Here is a 24160-nt window from a genome sequence, read left to right as displayed (position 1 = left end):
CCGACGATTCCCTGAGTGGAACTGGGTAGGGTGGTTTTGCCGGTCTTGAGTCTTATGCCCCATATGTGGAATTGTTGCTTGAAGGTCATTATTAGCTGAATGATCTCCTCCGTTTGCCATATGGTAAGAGTTTGTTCCAACCTCTTGACGTGTTCTAGCTTATAGAATTCCACTAAGAGTAGATGGGCTGAGTTTAGGTGTTGTAGCCTTTGGATGTTTGGAAAGAGTTTGAGAATGTTACCCCTATTTAGTATGTCGTGCAACCCCATGGTTTCATATTCCGGAGTTAATAGCAGTTGTTGGTGGTGCTGTTCATCCTTCCTAATCCAGCTGCCGGCACTGGCTTCATGGTCTGTCCTGCAGTAGGAGCTGGCTTCGTGGTGTGGTCCCGTCGTGAAGGGTGTTTGTGTTGAGCGCTTTCCACTATTCGGCTTGGTGCTTGTTTCGGCATTTTGTAGTGTAATTGTTAATGGTGGCCTACTGGCCTGGTTATTCTCTTTCCCAATTACATAGTTGGTGTTACTTTCGGGAATTCGTTCCCTCGTGTGGAATGCCTGAGCACCTTCCCAGGGGACAGCTTTTCCCTTGTTGTTTATATTTACACTACGGCCTCCGTGATGTAGGACAATCTTTATAGCTGAAGTGGAGAGTGGGCTCCTGACCGTCCCACCTGGGAATTTCTTGGTGTCATTGCCTTGCAGGGATTTTGTAGTAGAAATTTCCTCTTGGTTATTACCTGGGGGTTCAAACTGGATTCGGTCCTTGTTCCCTCGTACCTTACTTTGCGTCTTGCTCTGTTGATGGTTTAATATCTCTTTGCCGGGTGAGGTACATGTTGTTCCTTCCGTCCGCTTCTCCAGTTTGGCACAGGGATTAGGCCCATGCGGCATGTTTTTTTTGCTTTGCCTTTCTTTTGTTTCTTGTTGCCTTGTCTCAGTGCTGTGTGGGCAATCTGTGCGTTCACTTTTTTGGTGGTTACCCATGTTGCCTTTGCAAGCGCTTATTTTTATGACACCCTCTGTGCGAGTACTGCTCTGCGGGCTTGGTGTTTGGTCTTTCTGTATTGTGGGGCCTGCACTCGTCTTGGGGCTTACTGCTTTGTCCTTTCTGTCTTGTGTGGAACGACTGTTCATAATGTGGTCACTTTGTTCCTTTGAGATTAGATCGGCCCTTCCTAATTTAGCTAGGGACTGCTTTTTTGATGCCTCAGTCGATGTGTCCATTGAGTCCTCAGACGATCTGGTAATTTTTAATGTGTGATAATTTTTTCTGAATGTGGCGAATATAGGGAAAATTTTCGGCCCATGTTCCTTGCCGATAGTTTGTTCCTTGCTTTCCTTTCACATTTTTTTTGTCATCAAGTTAGTGTAGATTGTTTAGATGAGACAGGTATGTTTGACGTGGGACCTGCCTTTTTCGAATTTGTCACTTTTTGTTTTTCTTTGTCTGTCTGTTTGAGAGGGATTGGTTGTGTGTTGTTGTCAGCTTCTTTGTGCTTGAAGCGAGGCGGGCTTGATTGTCTGAGCGCTAATATTTGTTCTAAAAGATTAGGAAGGAGGCTCAGCTTATCTATGATTGGGCCGCAGGAACAGGGACTTTGTTCTAGTGTGTATTTTGATTAAGCTGTTGTTATCAATGTATTCAGTTTGTCCAGTTTAATGTCTATCCCTGTGATGTAGTGAGCTATGATTTTCATTAGGTCTATTTCAATGTCCATTTTATCCAATTTCCAAATAAATGCCTTTACAGATGACTAGAAAGTTTCTATTACTGAAGTGAGAAGCTCCGGATGGGTTATAGCGGCACTGTGTCCAATCTTTTGGTATGATAAATGACCAGCTCCCAGATTTTGCTCTCGGTATGGTAGGCTATTACTGGAGTTCAGGGTTGATGTCGTTCCTGTTCCAGTTTTATCCAGTATTCTATCCTGGTTATCCTCCTGGATGGTCAGCTCCCCTTCATAAATTTGGGGCGTTTATTGACCGCTGCTGTTTTGAATTTGGATTTAGTTTTACTTGAGTCTTGTGACGTCACCTTATTAACTGTTGGGCTTGATGTGGAACTTAGGAACTTCGACCATGAATTTTCAGAGTCATTCAAGTTGTTCACTTCTGCTATACTTGTCCTTTGCGCCTTGTGTATCTGGGCTTCAGTTCTCCATGCTTTCTCCATGTTTAACGACTGGTTCATGTCTTGGTGACTTTGTTAGGGCGCTAGGTAATGTGAGTTTTGTGATGGAAGTTAGTACAGTTTTAGGGGTTGCGTGTGATTCTGGTTTTGTTAAGTTTTCTCCATGCGTCTCTCCTTCCTTCCTCCAATTGCTATCTGTGACAAGAGGAGTTGTGGCTGTTACCTTCAGTTTGCCACTGCCCTGTGCTGATGTCTCCAGCTTGGTTGCTGATGCTGATGTTTTCCCTCTGCCAACCTGAGCCGGGGTAGTTTCTCTCAACTGCTTGTTCTCTCCAGTTTCCTTGTGTTGTTGTTTATTTACTTTTCTGTCATCCTGATGTGGGCTTTGGCCACTTGAGGTTGTTTGGTCCTCAGAAGGAGCTGTTAAACCCAAGAATGGCTGGGCAGTTGAAATACTTAGAGCGGTAGCTGGTCCTTTGTTGTGATCTGCTTTCTCGGGGTTAGAGGGGCGGGCAGACCTGGCAAAACTCATGGAGTCGAGAAGAGTGTGGCCCCTGGGGTTTTCAGGAAGAAGAAGGGCCTGTTTATTGCTGTTGTCCCTCTCCCTTCCTGGTTCTTGTTCATGGTTGCAATTGGAGAAATTAGTGGGCTTTGTACAGCTGTTGATGTTCCTTTTTTGTCTGCATTGGGTTGTAGATTGTGATTTTGTTTTGTTTTGTGTTCCCTTGGTCGGCGCTAGGGGTTTTCTTCACCTTTTGGGTTTTTCGAGGCTGCTTCGGCATCCGCCTGACCCTGCCCGATCTCATCCTCCGTGGATGAGTGACTGTGTTTAGCCTTTTGACTTTTGACTTTCGATTTTCAAGTTCTATTTTAGCTGGTTATTTTTTTTTGTTGTTGACAATCAGCAACTGCCTATTGTGGCCCAAGTTAGTCCCAGCTGACCCTGGCTTAGTTTTGGCTTAGTCCCAGCTTTTGCCCAGCTCTGACCCAGACTTTCTCCACACCCGTGCCAGAAGCTGGCCAATAGTTGGGTCCACGTGACAAGATATGTTGGGATATTCAATATGATGTATGGCTTATGTATGGCTTATGCTTGCACTTCTGTGGTCCTACTTTCTATAGCTCTTAGACTCTTAAAGGCTCTTAAAGCACATCGGCTCCTGACGCTCCTGACTGCGTCACACTGCGCCTTGAGACACCTTGATGCTACCTTAATGTTGCCGCTGCACAGCTCCCAGTGACCAGGGGTCACTGTTCCCCCTAGTGCACCCGCTGGTGTGTCACTGTGACATTCCCCTAGACGTCCAGGTCCTGGGCCTGGTACAACCTCACCCCTGCTACCGCTGCCTATGCCACTGCTCCTACAGCACTCCCACAAGACTCAAGCGGGAGGGTGTTGTGGTGGTGGATTCGCGGCTAGATGAGGCTTGTTGGGCTCGGCGGGGCAGCTCTTGTCTCTCTGCTCCCTGGTCACGGCTCACAGCACACCGCTTACAGCACACCGCTCAATGGGCTCAATGCGCCGCTTGTCGCTCCTGCTCCCGCTCCCGCTCTGCTCCGCTCCCGACTCGTTGAGCGGGCCCGAGGTGATGTCGGGAATCAGGGACCCCCCGTTGTGTGGGATCAGCTGAGGGACGGCCAGGTGCTTCAGCGGTACCTCACGGTGCAGCGGAGCCGTGGCTGTTGGCGTCTTCTCCTTGCTCTCTCACCGGTGAGTGGCAACCTGTGACGTGCACTCCACGTTTGGTAGTCACAGGCGGCACAACGAGTTTTATCTGTGCTGTGGTCCCTTTACTGCTCTCATAAAACATCAAGAGACGCCACTGTGGATCATCCAGGCCAGGAATATTTTGAGCATTGCAAACTATAGTTTGTTCAAGAAGCACTGGTAAATGCATTATCTGCCTATCTGATTAAAATAGGCAGTTTTTTTGTTGTAAGTTATAGCTTGCTGAGTAGTTCTACAATATAAGTTACCAAAAAGTCTTTTAAACTGTTATGATTTGCTTATGTACAAAAAGGCAATATATTGTGCAGTTACTGGTAGTATAGTGTGGGTTAGTAATAGCACAATTTTGAAAAATGATATGAAAGTGGGAAATAATAGAATGAATTGACGTAATAGCAATGTTATGTGTTTGGAGGCGTAGTGAGGACGAACCTTACATTCACACAGTGTTAAGTTAGCATGGGTTTACTAGAAGCGTAAACGCCATTTTTGCTTTCCTGCTCTGCTTTGCACACGACACACACTTGCGATATTGTTTAGAGAAGGCTGACTATTTTGCTTCACATGAGAATAACTTGTTATGCTACATTTCTAAACTGCCTCGCTATTTTAGTCTGCACATAGAGAGTCGAGACTGTCAAGGTTATCTTGGACACTGTGTCTGTTATTCGGAATGATCCTCGCACATTCTAGCCATAACACATATGCAGCTGTGCCCACCTCTGATACTGACGCGTTTAATAATGCATTGTGCAGGCATGATCACACACACTTGGAGAATTTTCGTATCCTGACAGCTTGTGCAGAACTCGATGTGATCCACTACTGCAGAGTATCAGAGGTATGGGGCCGCCCAAGTAATCCTATGAGACCTTCCTTAGTTATAAACTAACTCACTAACTAGGGAGGGTGAAATATAGGTATATTTTAAACCTGTTTCCCATTAGCAATATAAGATGCTTTCTCCCTTTGTATTTTATGGAATAGTAACAATGCTGACAACCTTGTTTCTGATAATATGTTTGCTTGTATTATCTAAAGTACTGCGTATGAGATCACGGTGTTAGAAATAAACATTTCAAACTTGCACGTGTCTCTAGTTACTCCTTGTTTTGGACTGGTGTAAGACTGTAACGAAAGAGTGCTCTTGTTAGCCACCTTACCTGAGGTAACCTAAGTCGCATGTTCTGGGTTGACTAATCATTGGTGTTTTTGCTATAGGACGAAGAACCAATGAGTCACTGAATGCTAGTCTGGTAAGGGGTTTGGGTACTAAGGGGGGTTTTGGTACACCCTAATTCACTGAGGTCCTAAGTCTCTATGCACAGTTCTGTGTAGGAGCAGAATCCCTGCAACATGGCGCCCAACGTCGGGCCCCAGGTGTTGCGGCGCATCCAGCCGGACCGAGCGGAATGAAACTTAGTCCTGTAATGGTTAATGCAGTAATGGGCAAGCGTCCCCAAGATAAGGATGATATGCCTTTCTGGCTGGCCAAGAAATTTGACCAGCTGGAAGCAGTATTTCCTAACACGACTCCTGTTGAAAAAAACACGGGATTCTTACCATTAGTTAGACTTGATACCGGAAGCAGGTGACTGTGAGTCATGGGTAAGATTTCTGCGGCAGTGTATACGAGGTGCTTCGGCACTCCGTCAATGACTCTCCTTCCCTCGGTCATTAAGAGTGTTCAAGATGAGTTAGGACCAGAGACAGCTTTTGTAGTCGGAATGAGGCTATGCAGCACTTTTGACGTAGTTTCCGATCTAGTCCTTGCGAATGTAAAGGGAGATGCGGTAAGCTTTCAGGTGTCTAATGCTTTGCAGGCTGTTCCCGATGCAGATAAACCCCGACAGTTACCGAGGAATATTACGGCGGCTTATAAGACCGTGGGCCATAATAGTTTGGGTGTCAAGCCGTTCTCTACTAAAGAGAAGAAGCAACCCCAAGGGCCGAAGTCAGAAAAAGATGAACAGCCCAAATCCAAAACGCAAAATTGGTCTATGAACAAAAAACAGGGTAAACAACAACAGAAGCAGGAGTCACGTCCTGCATCTCCCATGCCTACGTCTACAGAACACGTTTATAACTTGCGCGATCGCGCCACGATAAAATCACCTGATTTTTTTCAGGTTTCTGAACAACGCTCTCCTCGTTCTTTCCAGGACTCATCGACCTCATCAACCGGTGGTGGAGGAGGCGGCAGAGGTCGGGGTGGCCAGCAGGGACGCGACCAGCCCCGCCCGAACGATGGAAAAGGCAAGCAGGACAAGTCTACCCCGAAAATACCTCAGTTTCAGAAAAAGAAGGTCGCCGCATTAACAGCCAAATATGCCACAGATAGTGAGAACGCAGCTTCGGAATCAGACTTGGGCGCTGACGCTGTTGGACAGCGCAGCAGAGATTACCATAGTGCGCGAGGCGCATGTCCACTACTGAAGGAGACAGCGACTGACACTTATGTTGTTGTAGAGACAGCTGACACTAGAGTAGCTCCCCCTGACAGGCTTTTTGAGATTCAACTTTTAATTGAAGGTGACATACAACGTACCATAAAAGGGGTATTTTGGGAAAATCTAACTACGACGTATGACCTTTTGTTAGCGGAGGCTGACTGGCCCCCACCTTTTGTTCTTGCTGCTCTGAGAGGGGAGGAGGTAATACTCCCTAGTTTTGCGCACACGGTGTCGAAAGAGCATGCGCTGAATTTTGCAGAAGAGTGGGCTAAGGCCCTAGCTCCGGCTTTGTACCGTACTCACTGTGGTTGGGATAAATGTTCTCCCCAACACGAGATTCCCCTACGGTCAATGCCACAGCCTCAAACTCAGTATCCCATGCGACGTGAAGCCAAGGCTTCCGTGGCAGAAATCCTTGAGCAATTGGAGTATCAGGGAGTAATTGAAACTTGTGTGTCTCAGATGAATAACCCACTTTTTACTGTGACCAAACCTGATGGTTCGTACCGTTTGATATTGGATTACAGGTATTTGAATTCGCATTGCCGTACCTGTGCAGTACAGAATACCCACGGCTCTGCTTTAGTGGATGGTCTTGTGCGTAAAAGGTTTAAGACCACACTTGACATATCCAATGTTTTTTTTGCCCACAACTTGTCCGGCTTAAGTAGTCAATGGACCAGTTTTACAAGTGGTGACAAACAGCACCAATACAAACGTTTACCTATGGGCTATAAGAATAGTCCAGGCGTATTTGCTGCCCGTATAATCTCTCTTTTAGAGGGAGTTGACCCAAAAGCGTGTTCGTACGTGGATGACATCTATCTCACGGACAACGAAATTAGGGCGCATCTGTGTCGGGTTGACCACATAATTTGTTGTTTTGCGGACTTCGGTTACAAGTTCAACTTTTCAAAGTCACACATTGAAGAGTACACAGTGTTGTTTATGGGCTATGAGCTCAACAATGAAGGCCGAGGCTTAGCTCCCCACTTCTTGGAGGAATGCGCACAGCTGCGTACTCCTACAACTCTGAAAAAATGACAATCTTTGCTGGGATTTTTGAATTTCGGGCGTACTTACACTCCCGATTATGCCCGGTGTATCAAGCCATTATATGCCTTGATACAGCCAACTTATACCAAATCGTGCTGGCAGCTTGAACATACAGCCATCTTGCAATCCTTGCAGGCTGATCTACTTGATTCTAAATTCTTGCTGACTCGTGATAACCACACCAACCTGGAGATAAGAATCGTACCTGGGGCGGTGGGTTTCACGTACCTTACTTTTAATGAAGGAGACACAGTACCTATTGCTTACAAGTCACACTTGTACACTTCGGCTGAAATGCGATTTTCCACTGTGGAAAAAGTTTTGACAGCAGTGCAAATGGCGATTCTGAAAGAATGCGCACTGTCGCAGTAAAAACGCAAGTTGGTTGTTACCCCGTATCCTGTCCTGGAAGCAGTGACGAAAGCCTGTGTACCAAATTCAAAAGCCTTACACCCACGGTGGATACAATGGGCTACGTCTTTGACGTCTCCTGATGTCACCTTTGTCTTTGACGCCTCCTTACAGACGCAGGAGTTCTTGCAGTATGAGTTTGTTCATCCTGCTCCTCTGACCATTCGTCAAGTTGCGCATGGGTCTAAGCAAGCATATGTCTCAGCCTGCGCTATTGTAGTTGGTACTATAGTGAATTGTGAATTCAAGTCCGATGTCGTACATACTCAGACATTAGGGGACTGTACCGCCCAATTGGCAGAGCTACGTGCACTGATGCTTGCATTGGAGTACGCTGACCCCGGTGTGATTACTCTCATTGTGAGTGATTCTTACGACTGTGTCCAGTCTTACAATGACAATCTAGTTTTTCGGACTCAAAACGATTATTGTGATTCCAAGGGTAGCACAATAAAACATAAAATGATCTGGGTTTGAGTGGCAGAACTCAAAGAGCAATTGCCACGTGTGTATGTAATTCATACTCTTGGTTATCAGCGTTTGGGAGTTCACGCTGTTGGTAATTCTTTGGCCGATGAGGCCGCAAAATCAGCAGTAGCTACATACTTGGTTGCAGCAGTTACACGTTCCAAAAGTAAAATAGATGATTACATCTTAGCAGCAATTGCCGCAACTGAGAAGGGTGAGAAATATCCTACTGGATTCCCTTCGAAGTACTCTTATCACTTAAGTCCCGATAAAGTACCTTATGTGAAGATTCCTGGCGTTGGTGACAGATTGTTTCCCAACTTGGACCGCAGGCCCACACTGATTACAGCTGCCCATGAAGGTGTTGCGTCCGCTCACGCGCGCGTTTCGGCTACTGTATCTCAGCTTCACTGCGTTACTGGTGGTGGGGACTTTCCGAACAGACGCGAGATTATGTCCTTCAATGTGGCATATGTCAGCAAATCAAGCCTTCTTCTGCTGCGCGTCCGCCCCAGACACCGTTTTACATTTCTAATAAACCACTTGGTTGTGTTTATTTAGATCACTGCGGTCCTTTTTCTTCTGATACTGCGTATAAGTACATCTTAGTTGCAGTTGACTCTTGCACCCGCTTTGTTTGGTTATGGCCACACCGAAGTGCTGATTCACGAACTGTCATACGAGACTTGCGTATCTTTGTGGGAATTTTTGACTGTGCCACTTTCCATTCTGACCAAGGTCCAGCGCTTTTGTCTCCATACAGGCCTGAGGGCAACAGTGTTGTGGAACGAATGAACCGTGATTTAAAGCAGTCTTTGACAGCTCGAGTTATAGGTACTGGAAGGAACTGGCCAACCCATCTCAATAGCGTACAGCGTGCTCTTAATAATCTCCCTAGAAGGTCTCTGGGAGGGCGGACCCCATACAAAATGCTCTTTGGCATCAAAATGTATGTTCCGGACCTTGACGGTCTAGACTCTGCGGCATCTGCTGCACCCTTTGACGTAGATGAACATTGTAATGTTTTACAGGCTCTACAAAAGACGAGAGACAGTCTTGCAAAGGAAAACTGGCCCAGCACGTCTGATGCTACATTGCAGATCCCGGTAGTTGGCTGGCTACCCAGAGTTGGAGAACTGGTCTGTGAGAAGATCGAGAACAAGAAAGAATTTGGCCCCTCGTATCGAGCACCAGTTCCTGTACTTGGAGTCCAGGGCACAAGAACAGTAATTTTACCACCACTTCCAGGTTGTAAAGAAAAGAGGTACATCTCCATAGACAATGTCAAATTACAGAGAGTGGGCGATTCTTCTTAGTATGACACCTGCGGCCTCCTGCCCGGCTATGCTAAGAAATTCTGTTTTGGTGCCGGCTCCTGGTAACAGACCTGCTGACGTTGTCTTGGAGATGCCTGCTGTATCAAGTCCTTTATTGAATATTCCACCTCAAGATCCTCTTAATAAGACTAAGTATACATACCCCACTGACTTGTCGTTGCCTGATTTAGAAACTAGGTTGGTGAATGAGTCCAGATTTTCCTTTGACACTAACTCTTCCACATCAAAGTTCCCTTCGAAGGTTTCAATTTTTGCAACTTGGTTCAGAAAACATTTTTTAATTCCTCCTTGGACTTACATTTGGTTGGTACTTTTTTCAATTTTTTTGTTTGTCAATTGGATTTGTAATTTTTTTTCTTTCGTTTGGTGAATGGCCACTACGCTGAAAAACGATTAGTTATTCGACCAATTAATGGGACATTGGCACCCTACTTTTCGTCCCACCGCATCAAGAGAGACTTGGAGCATGTTAACATCACTGCTTGGCCAGTTTTAGATGGAATTGTTAGGGATGCAGTGAAGTTTCAGATTCATGGTCCGACTGACGTCATTAATGTCCCAAATGTACTGAGGGTTTCCATGGGGGATGTAATTAAGCAGAATATACATGCTGATGATTGGGATGTTCAGGCTGTTGAGGCTTTGTTTTCAGATTTGAAATATTATGCTGCCTTTGATGCTGAAGATTTATATTTGAATTCTGCTAACTATCGTGATTTGTATTGCTACCAACACTTTGGAAATCACTACCTGCACAAGGCGAACACAAGAAGGAATATGGTGAATTATACCCAATTGGAACACTGTCCAGCTCCTATAGAAGGGAGCTCTAAATCTCTTTTAAGGAGATTCACATATTTTACTGATTTTAATCAAACAAATCCTGATGGATTTATTTTAAGATGACAGAAAAGTCCTCTTCCAAAGTTAGACTGACCCACACCAAATTATAATATTCCAAGTCCTTTCTTGACCAATTGGCTCTAGGGGGCTATGAGCTGTGGAAAGATGCCCTTGATCTTAAATCTGTTTGGGGTTCTAAAAGCTGGCAAGTGCAGGGCACAGAGGCTTTGCATCGTGCATGTCTCATCCGGAACCATATGTTGTTTTTGAATTCGACTATTTCACAAACCACCTGCTTTGGATTGGCGACTCCTAAAAAATTAAATGCACCTTTTTTTCCGGAGTTGGAAGAGTATCCCGGCTGGGATAATTACTCTAAAATCTCCATTAGAGAATTGCAAGCGTTAATGCTGAATTCTTCCTTTAACATCTCTAGTTTGGATCCTGAGGGTTGGTTGTTGTGGCACAAAAGTGCTGATTCCTGCCAGCATCGGTTTCTGGGTTTGGCCCGTGGCTACACACAGGTTAGGGTGGATCCCCATTTTGTGAGTGACCATTCTGTCACTACTTATTCTGTGGGCAAGCTATGTCAGACTTGGCTCAAACACACCACTTTAGCGTCAGTTAAACTTCACCTGTCTAAACTGACTGACGATGTTGACCTGAATGACTTCATTAAAGGCCCTGCAATTGTCAGATCCAAAAGATGGGTATATGCTATTTACAACTAAATTTGGAAACTGTCCCAGATTGAAGCTGCTTTGAGGTTGAGAGCTATAGATCAAGCTAATTTAGAAAAGGTGCTTGCTGTTGTAGATAATAGCATTATTACCCTTTCTTACCACATTTACACTTTAGATAATATTCTATCGTCTGTTGTTGATATAGTGCAAGAAGATGTTTTTGTTTTGTTCCATGGTCAAAATCAATTGCGTTCTATAATTCAGTTTGCTTGGACATTACAAACGTTAAAGGCAGGACGAGTTCCTTGGGATTACATGAATACGTCATCGTTATTTGCACCTTTTAATTTGACTGACAAACAGCAATTCATGTCGATGAAAGATGCCACGTTTTCTATGTTGCATATTGAAAAACTTGAACCCTTGCCATTTTCTGTGGCCGAGACAAATTCTGCTGTGCGGCTTATCCACGGAATGATAACGTTACCTTTCAGCCTGTTTAAATTTGAAGCTTGCATGAAGTATTATGCTATAGGCAGATATGAACCCTTAGGCAGCACTTATCTCCATGAAGCTTACCTATAGGTGTCTGAGGGAGGGTAAAGAAGTTTATTTGAATGGTGAGGATTGCACAACAGCGCCAGACCACTCTTTAATTTGTAGACACATACAATTCCATGGCTCTTGTAATCAGGAGGCCCCTAATTTGGCCTGTATTTTGAAAGGCACTCCAACACCTGCTATCATACCAACATTCACTTTACTGGCAAACGGGAGTTATTTACTGTTAAATAAGGCAGATTGTTGTGGGATTGTTGCTGGTATCGCTTATATGGTTACGGTCACTGAGCGTGTAATTTGCTGTAAAAATGTTCTGTTTCCTCCTCCGCCTGGGAAGCTGGATGTTTCCATCTGGCCCTCTATTCCGACCTTGAAAGCAGAGTTCAACCAAATGAGTCGTATAAGAGTGCTATTGTCTCATAAAGAGGTCGCTCTTACATCTGCTAGAGAAACATTTGTCCTTCACGTGGCAAATACCCGCACTGAAGTGCATGCGTTATTAAATACTGACTTGCCCTTGCATTTTGGGGAGTTAATTCACACTATCTTTAATGCGTCCTTGACTACGGGGTTAGCACACTTTTTTAAAGTCATAAGCAGTGGCCTTGTGACTTCTTTTGGGGACACCATTTTTTACTTCTTTTACTTCACTGAAGCGCATAGTTGGGTCGCGCTTACCTGGACACTGCGTGGTCTGCACGGGCTTTACTGACGCCTCGCCGCACCCGCTCCGCGGGTGCCGCTTCGTTCGCCCATCGAGGAGGAGCAGTTTGGGAGACCGTCGGCGGAGGGCTGCAGGGCTGCGAGCGTGACAGGGACTCCAAATCCCAGGAGTCCCTGACAGACCGTGGACAACATCCGGTCCGCTCTCCCTGCCGGCCCGCCCCCGCCCACCGGAGTGCATCTTAAAACCCCTCGCTGCATAGCCCTCACTGGGACACCATTTTTTACTTCTTTTACTTCACTGAAGCGCATAGTTGGGTCGCGCTTACCTGGACACTGCGTGGTCTGCACGGGCTTTACTGACGCCTCGCCGCACCCGCTCCGCGGGTGCCGCTTCGTTCGCCCATCGAGGAGGAGCAGTTTGGGAGACCGTCGGCGGAGGGCTGCAGGGCTGTGAGCGTGACAGGGACTCCAAATCCCAGGAGTCCCTGACAGACCGTGGACAACATCCGGTCCGCTCTCCCTGCCGGCCCGCCCCCGCCCACCGGAGTGCATCTTAAAACCCCTCGCTGCATAGCCCTCACTGGGACACCATTTTTTACTTCTTTTACTTCACTGAAGCGCATAGTTGGGTCGCGCTTACCTGGACACTGCGTGGTCTGCACGGGCTTTACTGACGCCTCGCCGCACCCGCTCCGCGGGTGCCGCTTCGTTCGCCCATCGAGGAGGAGCAGTTTGGGAGACCGTCGGCGGAGGGCTGCAGGGCTGCGAGCGTGACAGGGACTCCAAATCCCAGGAGTCCCTGACAGACCGTGGACAACATCCGGTCCGCTCTCCCTGCCGGCCCGCCCCCGCCCACCGGAGTGCATCTTAAAACCCCTCGCTGCATAGCCCTCACTGGGACACCATTTTTTACTTCTTTTACTTCACTGAAGCGCATAGTTGGGTCGCGCTTACCTGGACACTGCGTGGTCTGCACGGGCTTTACTGACGCCTCGCCGCACCCGCTCCGCGGGTGCCGCTTCCTTCGCCCATCGAGGAGGAGCAGTTTGGGAGACCGTCGGCGGAGGGCTGCAGGGCTGCGAGCGTGACAGGGACTCCAAATCCCAGGAGTCCCTGACAGACCGTGGACAACATCCGGTCCGCTCTCCCTGCCGGCCCGCCCCCGCCCACCGGAGTGCATCTTAAAACCCCTCGCTGCATAGCCCTCACTGGGACACCATTTTTTACTTCTTTTACTTCACTGAAGCGCATAGTTGGGTCGCGCTTACCTGGACACTGCGTTGTCTGCACGGGCTTTACTGACGCCTCGCCGCACCCGCTCCGCGGGTGCCGCTTCGTTCGCCCATCGAGGAGGAGCAGTTTGGGAGACCGTCGGCGGAGGGCTGCAGGGCTGCGAGCGTGACAGGGACTCCAAATCCCAGGAGTCCCTGACAGACCGTGGACAACATCCGGTCCGCTCTCCCTGCCGGCCCGCCCACCGCCCTCTAATCTTCCTATAATTGGGGGCTCTTCTCCCGCAGCGCGGGACGCAGCCCGGGACAAGACCGGGCTAAGAGCGGGCCGTTTGAGGCCGTTCGAGGACGGCAGAGGACGGCCACGGCCCATAATTCCTATTTTTCTGCCACATCCAAGGTAGGCGGAACACTTAACCGCAATCCACTTATTTTACAAAAACCCCGAGCGCTTGGACTGAAGAAACATTTTATTGCCCGTGAGGATTTTTATGTTAGCATAACTATTTTGTGTAAATAGTGTGTCTAGTTGCTATCTCCTTTACCTGTGCCACTTTTAAACATGTCATTACGTTCAGGCAAAACACGAATAGTTAAAGTTCAGACTCCCAAAGGTGTGGTTTCGGGGCCATTGGATGCCTTTATTTCTCGTGCCACAGGAATACTTGAAAAGGAAATTGCTTTGGTAGAAAAACGACTCTCACTTGACTTATTTAGTGGAAAACGCTCTTCATTGGGTAGGCTGGCCACGATCCCTAGCCCCGTGGCACAAGCCCATGCAGCTTTTAATTGTATTCATTCTGTTACCACTGAGGCTTTAATGCACATAGATAGTGAGGGGGTTGATTCTCCTGCACACACATCAGTCCATGTTGAATATCTCCAGGATGATCTTGAGGCAAGTAGAGAAACCACTTCTCAGGTTAGTTTTGAGTCAGAGTACACCTCCGAAACGCCCCACTCATCTTCCGAGTCTTCAAAAATGGTATCCACCAGAGCAATACAAATGGACTCAGTAGGTGCCGATACGGTAACAAGGAAGAGAAAGCATGACACGAGCCATTTTGGGGGGAGAGAACGCAAAATGCCTAAATTAAAAGTAAAAGACACTACCGGCAATCCCCACGGTAATCCCACATCACTAGTTATGGGTAATCTTAATGATAAAAAACAATGTCCCAGTACCTTTCCCAATGTTTTATGCCCCTCCCTTACCTCGCTAGGATCCTCTGACCCATGCCCTACCTGTCAAAATAGCGATGAATCATTGTTGGTTAAAATCGAGGCCCTAATGAAAAATCTTTTATTGCCTGTTCTAGAGCGGACCAGGTTAATGACTTTAAAAATAGACTCCCTGGAGGCAGTAGTAAATACTAACTCAGCCCTACTAGTATCCCTAACTGGCTTGAGCCAAGGGGGGGCTAATTTAATACAACCAGCCCCTAAGCAAATAAATACTTCTACCTCTATTAATAATAAACCCCCTGGGGCAGTAACCAACAGACCAACGAGGGGAGGAGATCCCAAGGTAGCACCAAACAACACACCTGTGGCCTCATCTCAACCCACGCACAAGAAACAGCCTGCGGCCAAACCTGATAGCCTAAACCCTGCTAGACCCCACTCAACTAGACCACCTTCCTTGGCTCAACGCAGTCTGAATACTTCTCGGCCTCCCCCCCAAGGGCCTTTAGCTAATCAAAACCGTAACACCATAAATCCTCTGGTAGAAAAACATCGTAGGCATACCAAGCCGCGGGCCGACCTCCCTACCGAGGCTGCGCTATACACAATAGTTTTGACCGGTGTAGCCCCTCTCCCCCCTGGTAAGAGGGAGACTTTTGGCGACCTGCGCAATAAGGTGACCTATTGGCTAAACAAAAATCGACCACTACCCCCCTCTCAGTCAACTGAAATCTTGTTTGTGAGAAGGGTGGACTGGGTGGGTCATGGCATAAAAGATCTGGAGGGTGACTGCATCTTAATCTCGTTCAAGGATCCCTGGGTGGTGGAAATGATTAGCAGAAAAGCGAGGTTTGCCAGACAGGGGGATGTTCAGACTCTGAGCCTATCATATTTTTATCCACATAGGCAGAGTAGTACCCTGACGGGATCCAGACATGGCCAACCTAACATCAGGAGCTACCCCATCATGAGGACTCCCCAATCCTCGCACTTCCCATTTCTTTTCAATCAATTTGGCCCATTATCTGATCTTGAGGCCAATGATTGACTTCAATCTCGGTCCTGCGTAATTGACCCCATAGCAAATTCTGGGTCTCTGTCAGCTAGGCCGAGCAACAAGCCCTCACAGCTTGCAATTGCAGAGGAAGAGCGAATGGGGGCCCCAATAACAGCAAGAACTCCCATATTACCCCCAGGGGAAGTAGAAGTCTCCCTGAAGACAGGGAAATATCAGACCACTATTGGGTGCACCGAAAAAGGGTTGGACGCTGAGAACAGTCAGGGTACCTTAGTAGTTCTGGACTCGGTGATACACCCTGTGGCCCATGCCCCAGAACTACTCACCTTTGTGTCCTGGAATGTTGCGGGGGTTAAAAGTCGTATCCACTCTGACGACTGGCTGGAGTTTATGGATAAATATGATATTATCCTACTCCAGGAAACCTGGGCAACCGACCCAACATTTAGGCAGGGATATATAAACTTCTTTAAGCCTGCAATTAGAAGTCCCAAAGGGAGAGCTTCAGGGGGCTTACTGATTTGGGTGAAACAATCCCTGGGATTTTATTCCACAGAAATGACAGTACACGACCCTGACCTCCTTATCATCAAGCTGAGTAAGACTGGATGTCGGGATATGATCTTGATTAACATATATGCCCGAGGCATACCAGGAGGTCGTTCCACTCCCCTGCTGGAAACATTGGATTCTATTCTAGTTGATCTAGATAGTGATTATGCCACCCTCCTAGCTGGAGACCTAAACTGCACCTTCGAGCCATTGCTTGACTCAGGGGACAGTTGGGGCTACGCGGAGGATGCAGTATGGGGTATTCCTGAACTGATGCCCACTAAACCAGTAACTGCAACTGAGGCAGCAGTGAATTGGACGGCTCTATGCCTTAATAGGGGCTTTCGGGCTGTCAATGGCCGTGCAAAATCAGACCAGGAAGTGAACGCTACATTCGATAACGGGTTAAGAAAAAGCCGTATCGATTATATCCTGTTAAAACTAGTAGACTGGCCCCTGCTGGTAGATATGGTAGTTCTCCCCCGCCCAGAAAGTGACCATAATCCCCTGTCCCTAAAATTAAAGATACCAGGTTTAGTGAGATCCGAGAACTCTGGTACCACACAGACTGGGGATGCCTTCCTAACCAATGATAGGAAGAGACTAAAATGGTCCAAAATTGTGGAGGATATCACACTAAGGGATAAGGTAAATGTAAAGGTCAGCAACACATATAGTGAGATGTTGGCATATGATCATCTGGGGGATAATCCGGAAATGGCCAATAACATTATAAACCTCCACAACAGTTGTTTTGCTGACCTTAAATCTCTGCTCTCAAAACCACGGCCCCAGGCAAACCCTAAAATACCGATCTGTCCCAAGAAATGGTATAACAACAAATGTAGGGAAGCCCATACTCAACTTATTAGGGCAGTTAAGTCCAAAGTTATGATTTCAGTGAAAGAGGCTAGAGTAAACTATAAGAAAACGCAGTGGGAAGCTAAGCGGGAGTGGGAGGACAAGCATTGGTCGGATTTATTGGAGGCTACCATTTCAAATAACCCTATCAAGTTCTGGGAAATAGTTAAGTGGGGGAAGGATCCGGATGCACGTATCCCTGTAAATCATGTGTCCCCTGTGGAATGGGTAACATTTTATTCGACCCAGTTTTGTGCCGAGAACCCCAACCCCCCCAGCATCCCGGCAATGGTACCACAGCCACCCCTGCAAACCGAGATTATTACTTTCTCGGAAAAAGAAGTCGAGCTGGCTATAAGTCTTACCATGCGAGGGAAAGCACCGGGCATGGATCTTATACCAGCTGACCTGTTTAAAACTAAGCCCGAGTTGTGGACGCCATACCTCGCTAAAGTGGCTAATTCCATAGCCGCTGGTGCAAGTATACCCAAATCCTGGAAGGGGGCTGAGATATTACCTATCTACAAAAAGGGCAGTAGGTCAATTCCTGGTAACTATCGCCCGATTAGCCTCATCGACACAACCCAGAAACTCATTGCACGTATGATCCTAGGTAGGGTCCAAGGATGGATCGAACTAGAGGACATACTATCCCCAATGCAGGCGGGCTTCAGATCGGGGACGAGCACCATTGACCAGGTGTTCAGATTTTGTCTGATCTACTGGAAGGTGGTTCAGCTTGGCGGTGGTACCATCTACGCAGCGTTTCTCGATCTGAAGTCCGCGTTCGATCTAGTCCCGAGGGGAAAATTGTGGGGAGTTCTGAGGAGCTTGGGAATGCCCGAGGAGTTATTAGTCTTAATAATTAAATTGCATGAGGACAATTTTGCGAGGGTGAGATGGGGAGGCCAGGGGCAGGTGACGGAACACTTTCCAGTAACCCGAGGTGTCCGCCAGGGGTGTGTTCTTGCACCTACCCTTTTTTTACTATTTATTGACCAAGTGGTCAAATTTTTTAAGGATACCCCAACGGACGCCCCGATGCTAGCAGGACAGCGATTCCCGATGCTCATCTTCGCTGATGACACCCTACTCCTTTCCCGGACACGCTGCGGCCTACAGCGGGCGTTGGACCGCTTTGAGGAGTTCTGTGCCATCAGCGACCTCAAGGTGAACGTTGGGAAAACCAAGCTTATGGTACTAACAAAGAACCGCCCTGTTCGGTGTACAGTTAATATGGGTGGTATTAAACTGGACCAAGTGGAGAACATGGTATACCTGGGGGTCACCCTAGACAGCCGCCTGGGATGGAAAGCTCAAGTCGGAGCACAACATCTAAAGCTTGCCCGCCTTACCGGCTGTCTATTAAGTGAACAAAAAAGATCTATTACTAAGCGGGTTTCCCCGGCACTTAAGATCTATGACGCCAAAATTAACCCAGCTATTTTATATGGTGCAGATCTGTGGGGTTATATGGACCTTACGGGTTTGTTTAAAATACAATGCAAATTTCTGCGTAACCTGGTGGGTTTGCCACCATCGACCCCTTCTATCCCTCTCTGCCTGGACATGGGCTGCCCCCCGATTCATGAGATGGCTAGATTTAGATTGGTTGCCTTCTGGGGGCGTTTGTGGACAACCCCTGAACTTACCCTATTTGCTAATGAGGTAGCTGAAGTTAGGTCACTTGGGGGTTCAGGAAAAATCAAATGGTTTAAAATGGTAAAATCTACCCTGACGGATATGGGGCTAGAGCAGCTTTGGACATCCCCTTCCACCAGCACCTTTCCATCTAAGCTAGCTTTCAAAGAACTGTACTGGGCCACGATTCGTCAGACTAGAGTCAATGCCTCAAGTTCCACCAATCTCACGGGTAGGTTCCTGTCCTTTAAGTTGGACCCAGCCCGTGAACTCTATTGGGATCTAATTTCCAAAACACTGGACAGGAAACTCTACCATCAGTTTCGGGTGGGTGCTTTGCCATTGAATGTATTTACGAAAAGTTGGACAACGAGCTCTACGAATCATTGTAGATGGTACCCTGGCCACAAGGAAACAGTAGGACACTTTTTGTTTGCTTGCCCTAGATATTTGGCACCTAGAGCCAAATGGTTAAAGCCACTGTTCCAGGTCTTGCCCATAAGAAAATCTGAAGAGGCCATTTGTGTATTAACAACTAACACCTCTGAGCTTATTTCAGTGTGCTTGGCTAAATACCTGGGGTGGGCCTGGATAATAAGGTCAAAACCTTAGTATAACCGCAGTATTGATCATGAAAATGCTCCTCCATGACGTATTTTGCACCATAAAAATAGGCTGTCTATCTCTGCTTATGCTATTGAAAACTGCTTGGAATTTAACTGTAAACTCTTAGGTTTTTTATTGTTGTGTTTAATCTCAGTAATCTTTTTTCAGGTTTGTCTTCTATGTTATTTAATACTAGTTTTATGAATCTAAAGATTATGTATTTTTAATTAAGCAATGTTTGTCAATATTTGTCTTTTATGATTTTTTTATGAATCGAAATAAAGACTTTAAAAACCTAAAACCTGACTTCTTTTCAAACTATTTTTGGTGTGTTCCCCGCATTTTTTCATTCATTTTTTTCCAGCCTCTTTGGTGGATTTCCATCAATGCTCGCATTAGTTGCTGGTGTGCTGCTCTTGATTTTTTTGCTTAAAAATGGATGCACATCCTGCAGCACCCGACGCTATGTCCTGGCTATTGCTGCTCCGCCACCGAATGCTTAGTTACTATGGAGCGCTGCCTCTAGCGACATTGAGTGCAGCTTATGGATTGTCGTTTCGATTCTCCTTTTTCACATGCGTTCAGCCTGTCTTCGATTGCCTGGTTGCGTAGGACGAGACATAAAAAGCAAGCATTCCGTCCGGCATACTGTTAGACGCTGTCTGCCTTTTCAATGAAAAGAGATCTTATCTTGACAGGGAATGTGACTTAAACATTGTGACCAGCTGTAGTAGACATATTGTAAATATGTGCAGCCAGGGGAAGTTAACAAATTCAAAGTTCCACACAAAAGCGAATGAATGAATGAATTAATGAATTGACATTTGTAGAGTGCATGGCTACAGAAGGCCTCCCAGCGCTTAGGAACAGAGTCTACACAAATGATCATTAAGCAGCCGGGAACAGGAACGTTTTGAGCTGTCTACGGAAGGACAGATAGTGATCATCAAGACGAATTTGGTTTGGAAGAGTATTCCAGCTTTTGGAAGCGATCTAGGACAATCGTCTTCCCCCGCTCCTAGACTTATATATCCTAGTGACTAGTGCCATACGCTTATTCCTGGAGAACAAGGCTCTACTGAACCGATAGGGAGAGATGATGGAGTGCAAAATTTGTGGGCCCTTAGAAGATAGAATCTTGTGAACAATGCATAGGGCCTTGAATTGAATTCTCTCAGCGACTGGGAGCTAGTTGAGAGAGGCTATTGATGATCGCGCAGATTCCCTATAGGGGGTCTGTAAAACAAGGCGAGCTTGCACAGTTTTGCACTGTCTGTAGCTTCTTTATTGTTGAGCACGGGGAGCCCAGATAGAGAGCGTTTGCTCAATCTAGACGTAAGAGAATCAAGGCTTGAACCAGCAGTTTCCGTGCATTGAAAGGCAGCAGGGGGAGGATTATCCTAACCATCTTCAATATTCCATAACAGGTTCCTGCTACCTTCCGAGATTGCGCCATCATGTCTGGATTGTGGTCCAGCCATACTCCAAGACTTTTAATTTGTTCTTTTTGGGTGGGGGGGCATGCTATCCAGACACTTGGGCCACAAGGAGCTGGGGCCTAGGGGGGAAGCTTTGCCCAAGAACATCAGGTCAGTTTTTGTTCTGTTCAATTTTAGATACAATTTAGGGACGATCTGTATGCCATAGGGTTCGACAATCTTGGCCAGAGGACGCATATAAATTTTAAAGAGCGTGGGGCTCAGGGACGAGCCCTGAGGGACCCCACAACTCGGCGACATACTTCTAGAAATGGAGTTGTCCTCAAAGACTTCGAATGATCGGTCGTCCAAGGACTCCATCCACATTAATGCGATTCCAGATACTCCCACATCTCTAATTCAAGAGATCAGCAGTTGGTGATTGACAGTCTTGAATGCCACGCTCAGGTCGAGGAGGACAATTGCTGCAGAGGCCCCAGCATCCAGAATTTTCCTTGCTTCCTCAACAACTACAACAAGGGTTGTCTCTGTTCCCTGTTGGGGTCAGCAATTTTTGCGATCCCTGGTAGAAGCGAGATCAGCTGGTAGTTAGCAAATATTTCAGGGTCCAAGCATGGTTTTTTAAGCAATGCTCTGACCATGCCCCGTTTCCATGGAGAAAGAACGGTCCCGGAGGCAAGTGGAAGGTTGTGAGGCCCAGCATGTTAGGAGCAACTGTCTCAAAGGCTTGGTTCAAAATGGTTGGGGGGGAGGGGGGGAGTGCACGTCTCTATGGGAACCTGATTTCATTTTATTAGAGTCGATTTTTAGGGATTTGATGTCCAGGGGGGAAGACCACCTGGGAACTGTTAGGTAAGTTCGACTTGTTTTCCAATGGTTGGTCCTTAATAGGGGTTGCAAATGGCGAAAATGCTGAGTAAATTGCTTGAGTTTTTAAAAATAATAATTCTGCCAAATTATTGCAGCGTCCTAAGATATCATTAGCGGGCAAAGCTTGAGATGGGGGACTAAGAAGGGATTTGGCAATTTTAAAAATTTCACGCTGAGAGTTAGGGGCTGAGGTAATCCTTGTAGCATAATACGAGGATTGGGCCCTTCTAATTTCTGACTTGTATATTTGACTAACTTCCCTGTAGTCATACTGCCTCTCATAGGAGAAGTCTTTCCTTCAGTGCCTCTCTTATTGTTTACATTTTTGTTTCAGCTCTCTGAGCTTCGGGGTGTACCATACAATCCTCTTAGAACCCTTCTTATTGGTTGTCCATTTTTTAGGAGCCACCAGGTTCATGGAGGATTCGAGCCATTCATTAAGCTTGTGATTGGCAGATTCTGGATCAACCTCAAATACTGGTCGGGTATTATTGAGAGTAAGTGCCAAGGACTCAGTAGGAAGCTTGGCCATGTTACGGTTCAGCTTCTTTACCGGTTCCAATGACGGATCACTATTCAAGGGGGTCCATGAGAAAGGTATCAAATAGTGATCCGACCAAGACAGCAGATTAGGCTTCTCCACCATCAGATTATTAATGTTGGAGAAGAAATGGTTGAGTAAATGACCTTTTTGGTGCATGGGTCTGGTCACTTTCAGGTTGAGTAAGAGGGCACCCAGGCTATCAGTCATTTCCTCCACAATAAGTGAGGAAATATCATCGAAGTGGACATTCAAGTCCCCCAATACGGAGAAGTTGGGGAGAGACCTAACTAATTTGGCTATTGTTTTGGGTAGGTCACTGTTGAAGTGCACAATTGCTCCTCGGGGGTCGGTAAATTGAGACCCCGGAGAAGGTGCAAGTGTGAGAGAAGCAGATGGCAAAAGAGACACGTTCACAGTTGAAAATCAGGCCAGTAGTGGTCAGACAATTAAAAGTATCTTTATAAATAATGGCCAGGTCCCCTCCTCTATTTAATACCCGATCTTGTCTTTGGATCAAATAGCCTGGAGGAAGAGCCTGGACCACTACCGGGTCTAGTGAGCTGGTAAGTCAAGTTTCTGTAAGGAACATGACATCCGGGTCTTCTTCTTCTAGAATTAACCGGATTTCAATGGCATGTTTAGGAAACGAGCGGCAATTTAGCAAGTACATTTTGTAAAATGTCTGGAGAAGGGGAGTCTTTACTACTGAGACTTGGGGTCTAGTTCAAAAGTACAATGGGGGCATATGCTACTTACAAAGGGTGGCCCCATACTGTGATAGCATACCTGCGCCCCAGTTCCTCTAAAAGCATATAGCTGGGCTGCCAAATAAGAAAGAGATTTTCTCATAAGAGAATCAGGGTTTCTGGCCCCTGGGCCCCTTCGGGTGTGGATGTTCGCAACGGGCTTGTCTTAGGCGTGCCTTTGGCGCACCAGCGGCGCGCCTGCTGCGCGTGGTTGCGTCATCTGCCCTTTTCAATCAAGGCGAGTGTGAGGACTGTGGCAGCTAGATTGCTAACTTCCTAGTCAATTCCGCAAAATGTCCCCCCCCCTCCCGCAGCATTGAACACAGCTCCTTCCCGGACCAACATGTTTAAATGATCGATAGTTCACACATTCAGGTAAGAACATTTTTAAAACTTAAAAAAATGATGTGCAAAAGTTGCAATTTAAATTCTCAAGCGATCCCTGTGCAGCAGCCGAGAGTCGGACTGCTAGTGTCAAGTGTTGGGCTCTGTTCCGCTGCACGGTCGCGTCATCCGCCCCTTTTCAATCAGGGGCGAGCGTGAGGACAGTGGCAACTAGAGCGCTAACCTCCTAGTCAATTCCCCAAAATGTCCGCCCCCTCCCGGAGCATTGACCACAGCTCCTTCCCGGACCAACATCACGGACCATTCAGCGATGGAAACTGATGAGAGACTCCTTTTAAGATATTTTACATACAAGAGATTTCACAAGCACAGGGGAAGTGATGTGCAAGCCAAACCTGAAGAGAAACACTTATTTATAGAGTACAAAATTAGTTCATACCTCCAGGTCTTTCATGTCTGCCGTCAGTGTGAAGAAGCATTGAAATAGGCATTCCGACATTCTTCGATCTTCCAACTACAACAACATTTTTTCCAAATGTTTCAATTCCTAGTTAAAACACAAGATGTTAGTTAATTATACTGACATTAATTTGAATGTGCATAGTACTTGAAAGTATGTGCTTACTTAATGAGTACAACAGGCACAAGTATAGTGAAGGCCACGAAATGCTCAAAAGGAAATGTATTGCATTTACGTGTTTTGCTGTTTTATCAATGCCAAAGACAAAGCAGCTGATTTCCATAGGTTTATAAAAGTCAGATTAACAGCTATAGCAACTACACA

At 46.6% G+C, this 24160-nt stretch overlaps 1 protein-coding gene across 1 annotated transcript in view; it reads right to left on the bottom strand.

The window, feature by feature from the left end:
- Positions 1–24160, bottom strand: part of MTHFD2L (methylenetetrahydrofolate dehydrogenase (NADP+ dependent) 2 like) — a 468280-nt gene that overhangs the window by 310929 nt on the left and 133191 nt on the right. The window contains exon 5 of the mRNA XM_078677826.1: positions 23816–23923. Coding sequence (XP_078533952.1) covers positions 23816–23923 — 108 coding nt within the window. The remainder of the gene's footprint in view (positions 1–23815; positions 23924–24160) is intronic.

Source organism: Lissotriton helveticus, chromosome 2_1 (assembly GCF_964261635.1).
Source record: "Lissotriton helveticus chromosome 2_1, aLisHel1.1, whole genome shotgun sequence".
NCBI classification, from domain to species: domain Eukaryota; kingdom Metazoa; phylum Chordata; class Amphibia; order Caudata; family Salamandridae; genus Lissotriton; species Lissotriton helveticus.
The sequence above is the reverse complement of the archived record's forward strand: the minus strand, read 5'-3'. Positions and strand labels throughout refer to the sequence as shown.